We start from the raw sequence: 16513 nt of genomic DNA, 5'->3' as shown, positions 1-16513 counted from the left end.
TAATATTTAAATTATGTTAACATAACATGGTTATATTGCACGCCTGATAAAGAGTTTTGACAACCCTTGTCTGTGTTTTTTCTATATTTCTCAAATGTAAGTTCATATCGAAGAAGTAAATTATATTATGAGACTGAGTTGTATGTAGTATCTAACCATACAAAGCTAATGGATATTACCTGCTACCTTATTTGGACTTGAAAATGTTCATGGCATAGCATTACAACTTTCTTTTTGGTTTTATGGGCCTTTTTAAGATTGTCTACAAAAGATACATGTTCACAATCAATGTTTTTAAACCTAAGATTGAAGATCAGCTTTATTATCATTACACTATTTAAAGAGCTACTGCGCAGCAGACTGAAATTATTTATGCTTTTAATATTCTAAATAAACCATTATTATATTGAACACATGATAAATACTTGGAATTAATAACTCATGTCAGTGGGATTTTTTTATATTTTCAAGTGCTGCAATCAAGACCACTGAAGACAGACTACAAGTCAAGACTAGTTGAAGTATATTTTGAATAGTGCGTGTTAATACTCAATCAATTCCAAACATCGGATAAGAATAACTGAGAATCAAAGAGTGTGTTTTTCACCTTGTCGTTTCGCTCACACAGGAATTTGAGTCTCTGGGCTCTCTTGTGCATAAAGACTCCGTCCAGATGACCTGTCTCCACAGAGCGGATCTCTATGGCTTTCTCCCCCCAGCCCATAATCTGATTAGAGTGGATATAGGCTGGAAAAGAGAAAAACATAAAAGACTCATTAATCAGTCAAATCTGTATTGTTTAGTTCAAATCCAAAAGCACAACGTAAAATATGGACTCACTGGAGTGAACAACGGTAGCTTTAAAGTGTTACACCACGGTCTGCCACAGGAGGGCAGTAAAGTACTTCCCTTCTGAAACACTACTGGTACAGAAAGTACATGCAGTTGCACATTTCTTTGTTGGACTTTCGATATCTTAGTTTCCCTCTCTTTCTTTCTCTCCCTTGTGACTTGTGTGGATTTTTACTTTACTTTTGATAATCTATATCAATTTTCCATCCTTCTGAATCTTTTACCCTTGCCACCTCCATCGCTTCCTTCTTCTTCCTTCTCTTGTGAAGCCTTGCTGTGAAGGCAGATTTTCCAAACAGATTTCTGAATGCAATTAAACCTTAAATAAACCCGCATAAGCTCACTTCTCAGATAATTCACATACTTTTGATCTGCATTTCAACACACACACATACACTGATGTGGGTTCTAGCATACATCAATAAAGTTATTTAAGCCTCTTAGCTTCAAGTGTAGTCATTTTTTATTTACATCTTCGAGCTGGGTGTTTCTCTATGATGTTTTAAGGACTCCAGTGATGATACAAATCTATTGAAATCAACCAAACACATATTAAAATTGTATGATGTGGGACTTACCAACAGAGGTAGGCATCTCTCCCCACTGTAGCACCACGTCCTTGGTGATTCGCCCGTAGGTGTTGACGTAGACGCCTTCGTCCTCGTAACACAGCAGCATCTCCATCCCATCGGTCTTTGGGAGCACCACGATGGCATGGGGCGTCACCTGGCTCTGGATCTGTTGCAGACACACACACAGCAAACATTTCAGAGGCTTTAATCAAAATCTGTCACATTTAATAATAATCTACAGTAGATTCAAATGTTACAGCTGTTTCCTGATGGCCGTTTAATGCAACAGATTTTGGCAGGCCTTTCAAACCGGCATACTGCAATCCTCTAAAAAGCAAATTTTATGGATATTGTCGGGGCTGCAAAATATCAGGGGCATCTGTGACGCAAAAAGTTCGGACTTCGGCTCTGAGAATCCCTTGGTGAACAGACACATTTGTTATGTTAGCATTATTAACTAAAACAACATCAGAAGAGTTGGGATCAGTAACAAACTGAGAAACCAGTCTGTGCACTTGCCCAAACAGACGTCTCAAACAGGTTAGACGAAAGACTGACAAGGTGATGAAAAAACTCCTCTTAAACCACACACAAAAGAATGCGAACTGGAAAGACAACACCACATCATACTGTGGTTTTATTAGTCAAAACAAGCTTTTAGAATGTTCTCAATTTGTGACTAACATCTGACAGCAATGCATTGAACAAAGATGTAAATGTGAATTACAGAAACACTAATTTTGTTAATAAATATTTGGAATTATGTTTTTATTCTTCAATTGTATGTTCCAGCATGACCAGACATTTCACTCGTAGCACTAAACATGTTTTCAGTAGCTTGTGATGTCTCTTGTGGGTAAGATGAATTTATTCATGCAACCTGTTTCTATCTAAATTATCCATTAATCACTACTCTAATAAACTGTACTGCACAGACACATGTAGCACTCCTGTGCATCCACTACGGGTTTTTCTACTACAGATCTATTGATCTAGTCTAAAGGGTGGATGGCAGGATGTCACCTTCATCTGTTTGGCACACTGTAGAGAGGAGAAGTTGGCAGGGAAGGAGAGAGAGAGGAAGATTAAAGGCAAAAATTGTGAAAGACAATCACTTCAAGAGGAATGCTTTAATAAAAAGGCTTGTGCTGCACTCACTGGAAAAAGTGAACTCAATTGACTTCAATTGTGTGTCTTCAAATCTGTATTTGATGGGGTACTCAAATGTTGCCACCAAATCAAGAATTTGGCTGAACAGTGTTTCCACTTAATTTGGTTAAAAGCATGCGATTAGTTAAGCCACCCCGGGAAAAGTAATCTGCATGCAAGTACCAAAACTGATTTGCATTCAAGCACGCACATGGACAACTACTGATGGTGTATCGAGCTCCCATGAGTGATTGAGTGAGGACTAGAATTTATAACTGACTGCATGCTGCTAAGGTAAGAGGAGGTATGCTGAAAGAGTACGCTCACTTCTTCACAATAATGCTCCTTGGATGCCTTTGTTGCAACAGGAAATGTTGTAGCAGCTGCAACTTCCTACATTTCTAGTACTTCAGTAATTTGAGCTTCCTAATGTGCAGTCGGAGCGGAATGCACCATATTTAGCAAAAGCCTCTGATACAAGAGGTAAAACATCCATCAATCTTTTACTCGCACGACAGCAGATCAATTAAATAGGTAATTTGTCAAGAAAAAGCCACTGTATATGTAAAAGCTACTCCTCATGAGACAGTGTGTGAGTCATGGCTGACCTTGGGTAAGCAGGTCATATTTTAGGAAGGAGAAAATAAATGCTGCTATCCCTCTCCTCTGCCTTACATCATGTGTGCTGTTTTTCATTCAAATTCATTGGGCGTGAGAGAAACGTGTTATTGAAGATTCAACAAAAAGATACAGACATTTACAAGCACAGTCTTGTACTTACATGTGAGGGGATGTAGATGTCGTAAGGGTTGCCCGAGTCCACGTCGATGACATGGAAGCCCACACTGGAGCCATAGATGACCTTCAACCTCTGACCTTCCTCCACCGTGAGGTCAACCAGCTGAGGGCGGTGCTGCAACTCAGTGAATGACTGGAATGGAGGCAGGGAGAAAGAGACAAGGAAAGCAATTCTGAGATGCCGTGCCTGTAGTCATACGGTGTTTTCATTGTGCGTCTCTACATCTGATAATGTGCACTTTGTGCTGCCTTACCTTAAAGGCCATGAACTTGTGGTAGGGTTTCGGAGCCCAGGCATAGATTTCCACAGCGTTCTTCAGAGCAATCACCAGGAACTTAATCCTCTCATATTTTACTGGAAACAGAACATAGAGAATAAATCAGCGGCTGACATGAACAGCTGAACTGTTCTACTGAATAATATGAAGGGCAAAAGCCAGGCAAAGACCTGTGGTTAGTATAACCATAACTTATTTCCAGTTCATACTACATATGAAAAGAATAAAGTCCATATTTTGGGATGTATGAAGTGATTTCATTGGCTCCAGATCTGAGTGACCTTCAGAGATAATGTAGATAAACAATTAAAAATGATTGTCAAAGCTACTGTATACCAAAGTGTACTGCATTCAGTGGGAAACACCCTTGGTTTGCTTATGTGTGTGAATTCTGTAGCTGCATCTGTGGCTGAATATAAAGTATTGACTCATTCTCCCTCCCTGTTGAGAATTAACTGAGTCTTATCTGGTTAGGGATTTGTTTCTATATTTAATAACAATTCAGCTCAGGCCACGTTAGAATACATTAAGCCGTAGCATGCTTGATTCTATTTATATATTCATTCACGGTATACACACAAAACCACAGATCCTTACCAACTTTATAATGCACACATCCCTCCAGCTCCCCCACTGTAATCCAGCCCTGCTTCTTCTCTACTTCAGGGTCGTTGTGGAGTATTCTGTTCCTCAGCCAGGACAGGTAGTAGACACGCAACTTATTCTTTTTCCCTGAGAGAGGAGGACAAAATGAAGAAGACAATTAGATCAACTGTACAGGAATGAAGTCCATAAAACCTCAAATATATTACAGAACTATTTGACTGTAAACAGCACACAATGGCCGATGACCATTGTGACTCAACTAGATTACTATGATTTAACTCAATTTTTTATTTGACTTAACCAAACTCACATACTTGTCATACATATCGTCACCACCTTCATGAAATGTATCTGCATATTCCACATCTGATATGATATGAGCTACAAGCTGTGTTCAGATACACTGGAGAAGAATGCGGTCTGTATATGAGGATCCACTGTGTTTGTGTGTGTGTGTGTGTGTGTGTGTGTGTGTGTGTGTGTGTGTGTGTGTGTGTGTTAGACCTACCAGATATGGTGACCAGCACGTTGAGCCCCTCCAGCACATCCATCTGCAGGAAGCGGCGTCTGGTGATCAGGTTGTACACTTTTCCCTGTCCACTTCGGTCGAGCAGCATAAGACCGTTCTCTGTCCCCACCAGCAGATTCACACCTGAACACACACATACACACAAGAGTCAGACACACACAGATGTTTGGAATAGTTGTGAATATATATTGTGACAGTTCAAATGTTCTTGTTTTATAAGAAAAGCCAAGGAGGCTCTCTCCTACCCCAGAGTGCAGCACACAGGATCTCAGAGTTGAAGCGCTTCTTGTATTTGCGGATCTCTGGAGTGTCGCTGTGGGGTCTGATGTTGGTGGGGTTGACGTTGACCACAGAGATCTTTCTGGCTTCGTTTAGTCTGGCCTGCTCCTGCCTCAGCAGCTCGCTGGAAAACATGTCTGGGATACCATAGAAGAAGAGAAAGTTGAACAAATGTAGAATGGTTTAGCAGATAACATTTTTGGAATACGTTAAATATGTGACCAAAGCTGTCCTTTGCTTACCTTCTGCTGAGCTCTCATCGTCATTTTCACCTGGGGAGGTCTGATAGACACTGGGATCAACAAATGGGGTGAAGGACGATTTAGACCCGCCTAGACCAAACTGTGTGACAAAAAGCAGTAAATCATTAAATAGCAGAAGCCTACTTTAACACATTACACAGGATTACTTTTCGTTCGTGTGTCTGTGTCTAACCTCAGCCATTTCTCCCAGTTCCTGCAGGGCGGAGGTGGGCGTGGCCGAGGGAGAGTTGCTCTGCTGCACCAGGTCAGGGAGGTTACCATGGTTACCATGATTACCGAACCCATTACTCTCAGTGTGGCCACCTCTCCTCCTCTCCGCCGCCTTCAAGACAAAAAGAAAGGAGAGAAAAAAGTTGAGAAACAAAGGAAAGAGGAGATACTATGTTGAGAGGGGCGACTAAAAGAAGGTCAAAGTGGTGATAAGGAAGCAAAATCAGCTCAGTTTTGATAAACAAAAGCTGTTTTTCTTTGTTTATTTTTCATCCCCTTCCCTCTAGATCTGTGTGTGTGTGTGTGTGTGTGTGTGTGTGTGTGTGTGTGTGTGTGTGTGTGTGTGTGTGTGTGTGTGTATAAACACTCATCACCTCTCTCATCACCAGAGTGCTGTCCTTGGAGCTATTATAGGCATCTCCGAGAGAGTCTTCTGTCAGCCCTCCATACGACTCACTGCTGCTCTGCACCGCTGGCCTGTTACACACATTAAACACACATTAAACACACATTAAACACACACACACACACACACACACACACACACACACACACACACACACACACACACACACACACACACACACACACACACACACACACACACACACACACACACACACACACACACACACACACACACACACGATTATTTACAAAGCAATTCTGCCAAAACTGTACTGACAAGCTGCTGGCATGGTGTATATTCCAAATACATGCATATCTCTACACAAATGAATACTGACAAACCGAGCTTGGAGGAAAAAAGAACAGAGGGAGGGAAAAACAAAAACAGAGCGGACAACTTACATGATGCGGGGGATGTCGCTAACAGCAACGGTCCCATCATGCCCGACCGTCTCCCCGTCGTCATCGCTGCTCTCCGAATCATCACTAGAGGACGAGTAGTCTGTAACCTTTTTTAGGACGCAAAGAGCACAGACAAAAAGTTGGTCAGAAACTAAACAAAGCAAATGAAAGATATCAGTGACATGTGTAAGCCCCATACTGCTATAGAGCAATACATTTGTCCTGGAGTTATCGTCTAATTAAATACTCGCGGCATTATCTAAGATTAAGATATTTAAGAAGATAATGAAGAGGAGGAGGACTGCAATCAGAAAAAATGGTTTCACTTTTTATTTTTATGTTTAAAGATCAAACAATTGATTTCCAAAATGATTAACGAATACCTTGGGCAAAAGTTAATTCCTTAATTTCATTCATTAATTTGCTCCGTTTTTCTTTTGTTGTATGTTATGTATTTTGCTTTGCTAACCTAACATCAATATCTGTCATCTTACCCTTTCCCATTATAACGAGGACCATGATGTAAATAACCTTTTTACTTGATTGTGTTTTTATTCTTTTCTATTGATGGCCAAGACATCATCCCACATTTACATGTATAAATCATACCTTGACTGGAGGTCTGCTGCCCTCCTCTACCCTCAGTTCTCTGAGTTCCTTAGCCAGTGCACTAAGGTCCTATAGAGAGGAACAGAATAAAGGAGGAGAAAGAGACAGTTAGTTCATCAGCTCTGTGTCATGAGGAGACGGAGACCAAATCATATACAAGCACGAGGGCAGCAGAGAGGGGCAAAGAGAAGGACACACCATCAGCATTGTGACAGAGGACAACTGATTTGTTGTCACACAAACACCCAGGCCTGTCAATTAGGAACAAAGAGTGCTTATCTGAGAAACACTTTTTTTTTTAAAGCTTAGCCAAGTGACACATTTATTTTGTGACATACGAGGTGTTCACAGATCAGCACTTTTGTACGCTCATCAACCGTGTGAAGACGGGTCGTAAGAGGAGGGAGAGACAGATAATCAGGCTTGATTTTTTTCTGGATTGCAGCATTTATCCGCACCCCCTCTACCAATCAACCCCATGCCAACTTGCCCGTGGTTTCTCCCCTCCCGTAACTCCCCATTCAACCCAGCCACAGTGGATCAGTCCAAATCATGCAGATGGGGGGGAAGGACCGTCATACACGGTGGGCTTACCAGCTCCTCCTGAACAGTGCCCGTGACATCAGAAAAACAGGAAAACAGATTCAGAGAATTCAGGTGCTTGGCAGTTCACACACACACTTTCACACACGCATGCATACACTCAAACTGGCACAAGCGCGCATCCACATACACTCTGAGGTATGTGTGTAGAAGCACGCATGCACTGCCGCCGCCTTTACGCCCTGATATTTTTAAACTTAAAAGAAAGAAACGTCATCTTCTTGTGAAACCAGCGAACTCCACCATGCCAGGGGAAAAAAGAAGGGCTCTGAAGATTGAGGCAAAGGAATACTGGGATAAAAAAAGGGGGGGACTTGAGTGTCACTAACCTCATCTATGGCTTTCTTATAGCTCTGAAGAATACAAAGAGAGGGAGGCAGAAAAGAGAAGAACCATATGAATGGCAGAAAAAAAGGAGAAGAAGCCTGCAGAAGGTTCCCAGCGAGGAGACTGCTGTGGCAGAAAGTGAGTGTGTGTGTGTGTGTGTGTGTGTGTGTGTGTGTGTGTGTGTGTGTGTGTGTGTGTGTGTGTGTTGTACTCACTGCAGGTCTACTGGGTCTGGCTGATTCACGCCCCTCCTCCTGTTTGGGCTTCGCCTCCTGATTGGCTGCTGGTGGGGATCCTTCTTGCTTGGCTTGACCTATCACACATTTGACACTGTACATTACCTCATTGCAATTGTCAAAAAAGCTCATTTTTAAAAGTTATTTTGTATTCTCACCCTATCTTGTAATTATCTGTCTTGTTTTTTCAATATCTGCCATATTTACTGTCAACCCCATTATAGCATCCGGCAAACATGAAAGAAACCTGATCCTTCCGTACTTCTACCTCTTCCCATGTCATGTGTTTGTCAAGGGGATACCCATGCATATCTTAGATATCCCTCAGGCCTGTTGTTTGACACATCCCTGAACGCTTCTCTCTATCTGCTTCTCTCATTTCCTCTCTTCTATCTCTCCGGAGGCTGGGAGTAACCGGGCACATCAGACAGGTTGATCAGAGCAGAACTGCGCATGACACTGTCCCGCTGATAGCCTCTGAAACTCGCTGAAGCCCTGTGAGTGCAAGTGGATGTTTGTGTGTTTCTCTGCTCGCATCTGCATGTCGACAAGTACAACACAAAGGTTTTTAATTGTTTGCATGCAGGCTTGTCAGTGTGGGTGCACAGCACTGTATAATCGTGAGTGTCTGTGTGAGTTTTTGTACCTCTCCTCTCAGCTGAGCCTCCCTGAGATGAAGGGGAGGAGGAGGACGAGGAGTTGGACGAAGTTCTTTGCAGCATGGCGTCCAGAGAGAGCTCAGAGCGCCGCAGGTCTGGGTTACTGAAAGAGGTAAAAAAATAATCATTTTAGATCTCTATTACGAGCCAGAATAACACGCCTCGTAGCGTTACCTTGTTTTTATAAACTTAACATAGTATAAGGCAATTCCTACAGTGTAAAAATATTGAAACAGTATGATGTATCAATAACTTCTGCTAAAAAATTACAAATCTTTTTAACTGATACATCATATAAAGCACATTTTGTGTTTTGACATGTGTTTGAAATACAATACACAAGCTTATATTATAGGGGGTCTGCATAAATGTGTTAAAATGTAGGTTAAAGGATGATGCGCACTATAAGTTACTTCAGATTCAGACTTTAGTTCACACTTCGGAGATGGACAATGTGCTAAGATGAGCTTTACCTGGCCCTTATGAGTTGGGAACCTGTGCGAGGGCCCAGACCTACTCCTCCTCCATTGGGGGAGTTCTTCCTGACCAAGGCTGGGGAGATGGAAGTGGTCCTCTGAGGGACCTGGACACAAACAAATAGAAGGTCAACGCTGCTGATACGGCTTGGCTTAAAATCCCCTAGCAAGAAGTCCAAAGGTTGTGACCAGAAAATGATTTGTTAGCGACATAATTAATAAACCCATATGTTGGAATAGTGAAACAGGTGCAGTAATGTTGACACCTGTCTTAGTTAATGCCAACAAAGTCCAAATACATTAAAGGCTGTGCATGTAAAGCATTTCCTTGCCTTGTTTTTCCTTGTATCACAGTCAACAGTTTATTTCCAGCAGCTCTTTTTAAGTTTCACGAAAGCTGATTAAACCTTACAAAACTGAGCCATTTCCTATGGTTGCAACATCAGTTCAGTTTCCTCACTTAATGAGGTTACTGAAACCATTTCTCGTAACCAAACAGATGCTTTTGCTTTATGTTTTCACAAGTCAATTGAATCCATAAACAGAATTAAATAATAATATTCAATTCACAATTCATTACATCACAGAAATAATGTCTTCTTTCTGAATGTGATTCTCTGACCTTGGGTGGCATGTCCTCCTCTCTCAGCCAGGCGGTCCTGTCCCTGTCTCTGTCCCGGTCCTCCCTGCCTGCGATGCGCTGCGGGGGTCCAGGGGTGTCAGAGGTAGGGTCCGAGTTCTGGCGTGGCATCTCGGGCCTGGGGGAGCCAACGCTGACACCTTCACTCAGAGCTGAGCCCGTCTGATCCTGCAGAGACTGAGAACCGGACATGGAGCCGGAGTGGGTCTTCACAGGGACCAGGTGAGCCATCTGGAAGAGAAGAGAAAGACAGAAGGAGAGATGAAGGGATTGTGTCAGATGGGATAAAAAGGTGAAAGGTTGAAAGAAAAGGAAAGTCAGTAAGGAGGGAGTGATGGAAGATTTATAAGGAGGTATGAACGAGGAGTGAAAAGATTTGTGATCATTTGTGACACACCGAGCATTCATGCGCCTCCAGTTATGCTCGCGTACACACACACACACACACACACACACACCTGAGGTTCAATGGAGCGGTGGATGGGTGGGGTGCGGGCGGGCTGCATGCCCCCGCTGCTGAAGGACTCGGAGCGGGGAGGGAGGGAGGGGTCGGAGATGCGGTTGGACACTTTGGGCTGCAGCGCTGGGGAGCTCTGCCGGTTCAGCTTAGATCGCTCCTCCACCTGGGACGGGTCACATACCACTGTCACTCACAGCCAAGCACACGGCACCAATAAATCACAAACCGTCGGTATTGTCCCACCCCATGCATGGTTACAAGCCAAACAAACAACAATTGCTGTGGGACATTGTTTATTCTCACATGGCAAGTGTTGATTTTCTTGTTCTGCAAACAAGTTTTTCTGAAGAGGATTGCCAAAACTGCCACTTTGTTGTATTATTTTACACGCATGGAGCAACTCAACATTTACAAGGAAACTGTCAAACGTGTTGAATCTTGTCAGCACCAACATTAAATGCAATGTTTTGGTTGTTTGTCTTCCAACAGATTCTACTGTCAGATAATATCCTCTGTAACTCCAATTAAATTGTTGCCTGTCCCACAGACAGTTGAGGAGTGTCTGATTGCTGTAGGTCCAGAATTACCCCAAATCTTCTTTAGCAGACACCACATTTAGACCAAAAATCATAGTGTTGAGTACATGCCGAGCAAGTGTGTACAACACATACAAAAAACATGTTTGATTTTATGTTCATAAGCGCTTCAGTGACTTTTTTCACAGAGCGTCAATGCGAACGAGCACCAAATATCTGTGAGTGGGGCGGCAGTGTAATCAGATTATCAGATTATCTGGTGTGCAGTGAGGGACGGCTCTGAGGAATGCTCCCAGCAGCCTAAATCACACTTTTCCTCTCTGAACATCGTCTACTCAACGCTTAGTGGATGGTTGAGTCGTGGCTCAGCATGGCAGCGAGTCAATAGCCCCCAGTTAAACTTCCGTATGCAATGAGAACTATCCCCTTTGGAGGCTTTCAGTAATTCCACATGAGCTCATAATCTAGTAGGATTATTCAAGATTATGACCTGGGTTGGAACAACTATGAAATACTGTGTCGTTCTCCAAATATTTGCTATTTGCCTGCGAGCGAGTCAACTACAGTGAGGCAACTATCGAATTCTTGTTAGTAGTTCACTCGGGATGAAAGGCAACTACTGGTGAAGGATAGAAGTGTAGATAAACAGCAGCTAAATTCACAGAACCAATGAAAAAGAAGTATTCGGTGAGTGAGGAGAAGCACTGCTGTGATCCAGGTCGAGTTTAAGCTGTGGAGGCGATCAATGTCAGCATAAACATCAACTGATCTTCAAAAGAAAGAGAAATAGGAAGATCTCTTGCCAGAAGAAAAACCTTTTGGGTGGTGCTGACAAATATTTACTTCTTTTTGAGGTTCACTTGAAGCCTACCACCCAAAAGCTCTTTCTACCATGGCAAAGTCTCTAAAAGGTTAAAACCAGAGCATTAGGGGATGTTAATAGAGGTCACTGTCGCATCAACACTAAGAAAGAACACAGAAAAAGATTAGAAAGGAGAGCAGATGGAGGACATCCTCTCAGGATCCAGGGTTGTTAGAATGATCCCACCACCAATTGGCCAGCACCCATCACCAAGCCGGGATAAGATCGACTGGTTGACTGACCTAAAAAGAAGTTGGGATGGGCAGGTTTCCCCGGTGATATCAACAAGAATATGAAGTGGGCTGGCCATGGTGCGTTTTGGGGCAATGGGTTATAAGGGTGGCAAGGTAGGCATCAGGACGGGCAGGGTGTGGGTAACTAAGCTACCTTTGTTACACGGTGATAAACTGACTCTGAATATAGGAAACTCCCCAATGGATCCCAGTCCCAGAAAAGAATGTTTACAGTAATTAAAAAATGTACAACATGTAGATTTATAGTAAAATACCCTTCACTTGTCGGGATAAATGTACATTTTTTAACAGTAATGTTGTGTGTTTATATATATTCACATTATACATATGTGCGCTTGTACTTCTATCTTTGTGAGGTATTATTTGACATTTTATTGGAAATATATTATTATATTTTGATGTGTAGCCAAGCGAGTGCTACGGTTTGTGTTTAAATATTTAATTGGGAATAGTTGCACTTGTTCCTTTTGTTGATTTGAGTACATTTTGAGTTCCCAAAGATCAGGCAGACACAACCTAAATGTGCATCAACCCTGTAATGTAATGTAAACACAAGTTACAAAAAATAGAAACAGATTTTGGCCTAGTGAATGACTTATTTCAGTCACAAATATAGCACAACAATGTGTGTGTACAGTATGTGTGTGAGAGTGTATCTATACATGTGTGCTTTGGACAAGGGTCCAGCACCTAACACATCTGATGGATCTGGGCCTGGGATCCAAAGGGAGAGACACACGGGGAGCAGCGAGGGGTACAGGTTGGTGTGAGGGAGGCCTGTTTGGGCCTGAGGAGGTGGCCATCGTAGGTTGGAGAAGATGTGCTGGGTTTGTTGAGCACAAAGTGTTCACAGGAGAATGGAGGCGAAAAGGTACCGGTGGACCACGAGCCTGAGGAAGAGGGGGAGGTTTGTGGAGAGGTGCGAGGTGTGAGGCACAGCCCAAAAACAGGAGAGGTGGGAGAGATTTGCTCTCCAGGGGAGAGATGACCCATATGTCTGTTCTCAATAAAGTTCCATTTCATTACGTCTGCTGGGGCTGAAGCACTAAGGTCACACATCGAGGAGGACATTTTAAAACGCTGCCTGCTTTTCACTCCCCCTCTGTCACTATCAACAATTTGGGAATGTGAAGGATTGTTAAAAGGGACTTGAAGAAAACTACTGGTAGGGGAGGTAGGTGAGTAGGAATTCCTGCACCTCAATTGGGTGGAGAGGAGAGTGTTGTCAGGGAAGGAGTAAGAGAGGGGGTCAGTTTGGCCATGTGAGTCCTCCCAGTCCGGGGGCACTTGGAGGCTCGTGTAGCTGCAAGCTGGCCTACTCTCTTTTAGCCTCCCTCCCTGAAACTCCGAATCTATATCTACATCTATTCTACGGCAAGGTGAGTGAGACTGGCTGCGCAGATTTCCACTGACCAGTTTGATAGCAGACATAGATCCAGACTGGGGACTCTGGACGTGTGGTGGGGACTGAGGTTGAGGGATCTTAGGGTCCGGAGACATTAGACCCTGGATGGCTGCCTGATTGGGGGCAGAGAGAGGCCTATCTCTGGGCCTCTCATTCTGATTGCTAGGCCCCAGAGCATAAGGGTTGAGCACTGGATTAGACTGGCTGACTGGCCCTGGAGTGGAACGCTCTCTTTGATTCTTACCAGGTCCCTTACTGGGCCCTTGGCCAGAAGCCTGGCTCTGCCCCTGGCTGCGCCCTGGGCTGCGGCCCCTCTGATTGAGCTTCTGAGCCCTGATCTCTCTGACCTGCTGACTTATCTCCTGCTTGAGTCCCGGATCTAGGGGTTCTCCATCTAGTGAAACACGGATATGGGGTATATGGGAGGGAAGGGGCTGGGAACCATGGGACAAGGTTCGTCTAGGGGCCTCAGCTCGTTGTTGGCCCCGAGAGCCGGGGGATGAAGCTGGTTGGTTGAATGACTGGTGCTGTCGTAGTTGGGAGCGGGGCGGGTTACCCTGAACATGCTGCAGCTTCGGGACCTGGGGGTCAGAGTCAGAGGAAGGTAAGCATAACACAAACACAGAGGAGACATCACATGGGGAGTAAAATCAGCTTCTTAAATATCTTCAGACTCAAAAGCGATGTCTCCCGCACGGCTGATGCTTCTAGTGGGACCTGCTGAATTAGATATTAACAACACAAAAAGGCCACTGGGTGTTTTTATATAAAATTGGGGGATTACTGGGATCATCACCGACACATGCAGATATTAAGTAGTTTGTCCCTTCTGCACTGAAATAACGTTGACTTAATATAGTTGAAAGCAGTAATATAAAGTTCATTTTTTGTATTAAACTTAATAGTATTGCTTTCAAATAACCTCATACAGTTGTCGACATAACACATTTAATTAAAGTCAACGTTTCAGTGCAGAAAAGTGATGATTTTTTTTGTAGATAACTCACATATTTAATTGCATGCATGTCCTTGTACATCATACATGTTGCGACATACCTCTTTAGCCCAGGCAGGCTTGTCGCTAGGATTGATGATATCTTTGTAGTGGTAAAGCGGTTTCTTCTCCGCTTGCCTTCCCTCCTGCTGCTGCTGCTGCTGCTGCTGCTGCTGTAGTGACACCAGGTAGGCTCTCTCCTGCTGGAGCTGCCGCTGTAGCCGCTCCGCCTGCCGCTGCTCCTCTACCTGCTTACGCTTGTACTCCTGCAGGGAGACAGGGAGATGGGGGTGGTGTGGGAGGAAGGACAAAGATGAGAGACGGGAAAGGAAAACAGAAAATGAAACGTGGATGGATTTTGGAGAAAGGAACCGTAAGTGGAGGACATGATGAAGAGGAGAAGGTAGTGAGAGACATAGAGATCAACACCAAAAAACATTGCGGAACTGTTGCTCAATTTCTAGTTCATGCAATCTTTCAACGGTGAAAAAATGAGTAGTTGCAAAAAGTACATTACGAAATGGTAAGCTGTCATCTGCACTAAATTTCTCTCAATTCTGTTTTTTGTGTGTTTGCAATTCATTTTTTGTCAAATATTGCAAAACAGAACTGATGAACACAAATACTGACAACTGGAATCATGTGTATGTAACATAAAGACACATATTCACACTGATAACCACCATCTTTAGCCGGATGATGGATGAACGGGACCAGGAAACGAAAGGACTTGGGAAGAGGAAGGAAGGTACTGAGAGGGAAGGAGACATGGAGGCAGGAAGGAAGTACGGATGGAAGGGGAAGACGCCATTTTTCAGGCAGCAACACATTTCTGGGTTTTGGTGCGTGAAGTCATTACTGTTGTCTCTGGGGTTGGATCTCAAAAGGTTTCATCCTTTACTCTATTTCTCCTCAAATAAGACGCAAGGGACAGTGGACACATACTGTAATACGAGACGCAGTGTGGGTTCCTCGCACTAATATAAGACAGAAGTTCTAGATAAGACTGTGGCACTGAGAAACTCCTCAGTGGGAAATAAACATGTCTTATTTCCCCTTGGATGATCTCACTTTGCGTGGGCTAACATGAGTGAGGCTGCCAAACCCGTTTTTCTGCACCCTTTGGGAAATCCTTTGAGATCCAGCCAACTAAATGGTATACTTCATGCAATGAGTGACCTGAATAACAAGCACTGGGGATAAGAAATGCATTGTTGAGGTTCCATGTTTTTCAAATATGTAGCAGACAGGTTGAGTGACTCTGTGGATTCCTTCTCTGTAAAACTGTCACTCAGGTGCATGCAGTGGGGACAGGGGGCCACACAGCACAAATGGGGGGCAGTAGTAGCACGTGGGAGGGCTATGGTTACCATCAGCAATGCCTGTTCCTGTAGTAGCTGCTGCTGGAGAATCTCTAACTGCCTCTGCTCCTCTTCCAGCTGTCTACGGATATACTCCTGAGCAGCGTGTCGACACAAGGAGATAGAAATAGACCGAGAGAAAAATCAGGAAATCTGTACGTCTAAACAGAGACAGAGTAAGAAAGACAGAAAGCGATATAGAGAGGATAATCCCCTGAGGTGATTGTGAATGAGGAGGGAAGATGAGTCAGGAACCAGATGAAGCTAAGGAGGCTGCGTTCTCGAAACAATTGTAATGTGGTACAAAGAAAACATGATAAGGAGACAAAAAGAGGGGTTTAAATATATCTCTCAAAACACTTGGAATATTAGGAGGAGAGGAACAGAGCGGAAGAAGAGACCAGAACAGACAAATAATACACATCAGTTCAGTGAGAAGACAAGGGAAACAGATTGTTAAAAGAAAGACAGAAAGAGGAAGACGCAAAACAATCATAATACAGACAGAATCAACAGTAGAAAAAGCCAGAAATAAAAAAGGAGTAACAGCCAGAGAAAGATATATGTGGTTAGTTCCCACTCTGATAACTTTGAGTTTGGGGAAAATAATTTGTAAAAAAGGATCCAAGTTCTAATAAATAACTGAAAAAAATCCCCCCAAAAAACCTGTTACGTTCTTAGCTTGTCATAAAGTATATTAGAGACTGCGATTAATGCCTAGGGTTAGGGTTAGGGGACCTAGTCC

At 43.4% G+C, this 16513-nt stretch overlaps 1 protein-coding gene across 4 annotated transcripts in view; it reads right to left on the bottom strand.

Moving 5' to 3' along the window:
• Positions 1 to 16513, bottom strand: part of tnika (TRAF2 and NCK interacting kinase a) — a 59530-nt gene that overhangs the window by 3058 nt on the left and 39959 nt on the right. Inside the window, exons 14-33 of one of the 4 annotated variants that reach the window (XM_063908179.1) lie at positions 15778 to 15864; positions 14470 to 14673; positions 10355 to 10519; positions 9879 to 10127; positions 9254 to 9363; positions 8768 to 8883; positions 8101 to 8198; positions 7888 to 7911; positions 6956 to 7024; positions 6347 to 6453; positions 5911 to 6013; positions 5499 to 5648; positions 5306 to 5405; positions 5030 to 5200; positions 4764 to 4907; positions 4247 to 4381; positions 3626 to 3726; positions 3355 to 3504; positions 1431 to 1590; positions 608 to 747 (exon numbers count right to left, since the gene is read on the bottom strand). In XM_063908179.1, the coding sequence (XP_063764249.1) occupies positions 608 to 747; positions 1431 to 1590; positions 3355 to 3504; positions 3626 to 3726; positions 4247 to 4381; positions 4764 to 4907; positions 5030 to 5200; positions 5306 to 5405; positions 5499 to 5648; positions 5911 to 6013; positions 6347 to 6453; positions 6956 to 7024; positions 7888 to 7911; positions 8101 to 8198; positions 8768 to 8883; positions 9254 to 9363; positions 9879 to 10127; positions 10355 to 10519; positions 14470 to 14673; positions 15778 to 15864 (2583 nt within the window). The remainder of the gene's footprint in view (positions 1 to 607; positions 748 to 1430; positions 1591 to 3354; positions 3505 to 3625; positions 3727 to 4246; positions 4382 to 4763; positions 4908 to 5029; positions 5201 to 5305; positions 5406 to 5498; positions 5649 to 5910; positions 6014 to 6346; positions 6454 to 6955; positions 7025 to 7887; positions 7912 to 8100; positions 8199 to 8767; positions 8884 to 9253; positions 9364 to 9878; positions 10128 to 10354; positions 10520 to 14469; positions 14674 to 15777; positions 15865 to 16513) is intronic. The other 3 variants (XM_063908180.1, XM_063908181.1, XM_063908182.1) reach the window with 3 other exon arrangements.

The sequence above is a fragment of the Eleginops maclovinus genome, chromosome 19 (assembly GCF_036324505.1).
Source record: "Eleginops maclovinus isolate JMC-PN-2008 ecotype Puerto Natales chromosome 19, JC_Emac_rtc_rv5, whole genome shotgun sequence".
Classification (NCBI taxonomy): Eukaryota; Metazoa; Chordata; class Actinopteri; order Perciformes; family Eleginopidae; genus Eleginops; species Eleginops maclovinus.
Note: the sequence above shows the minus strand (reverse complement) of the source record. Positions and strands in the feature narration are given on the sequence as shown.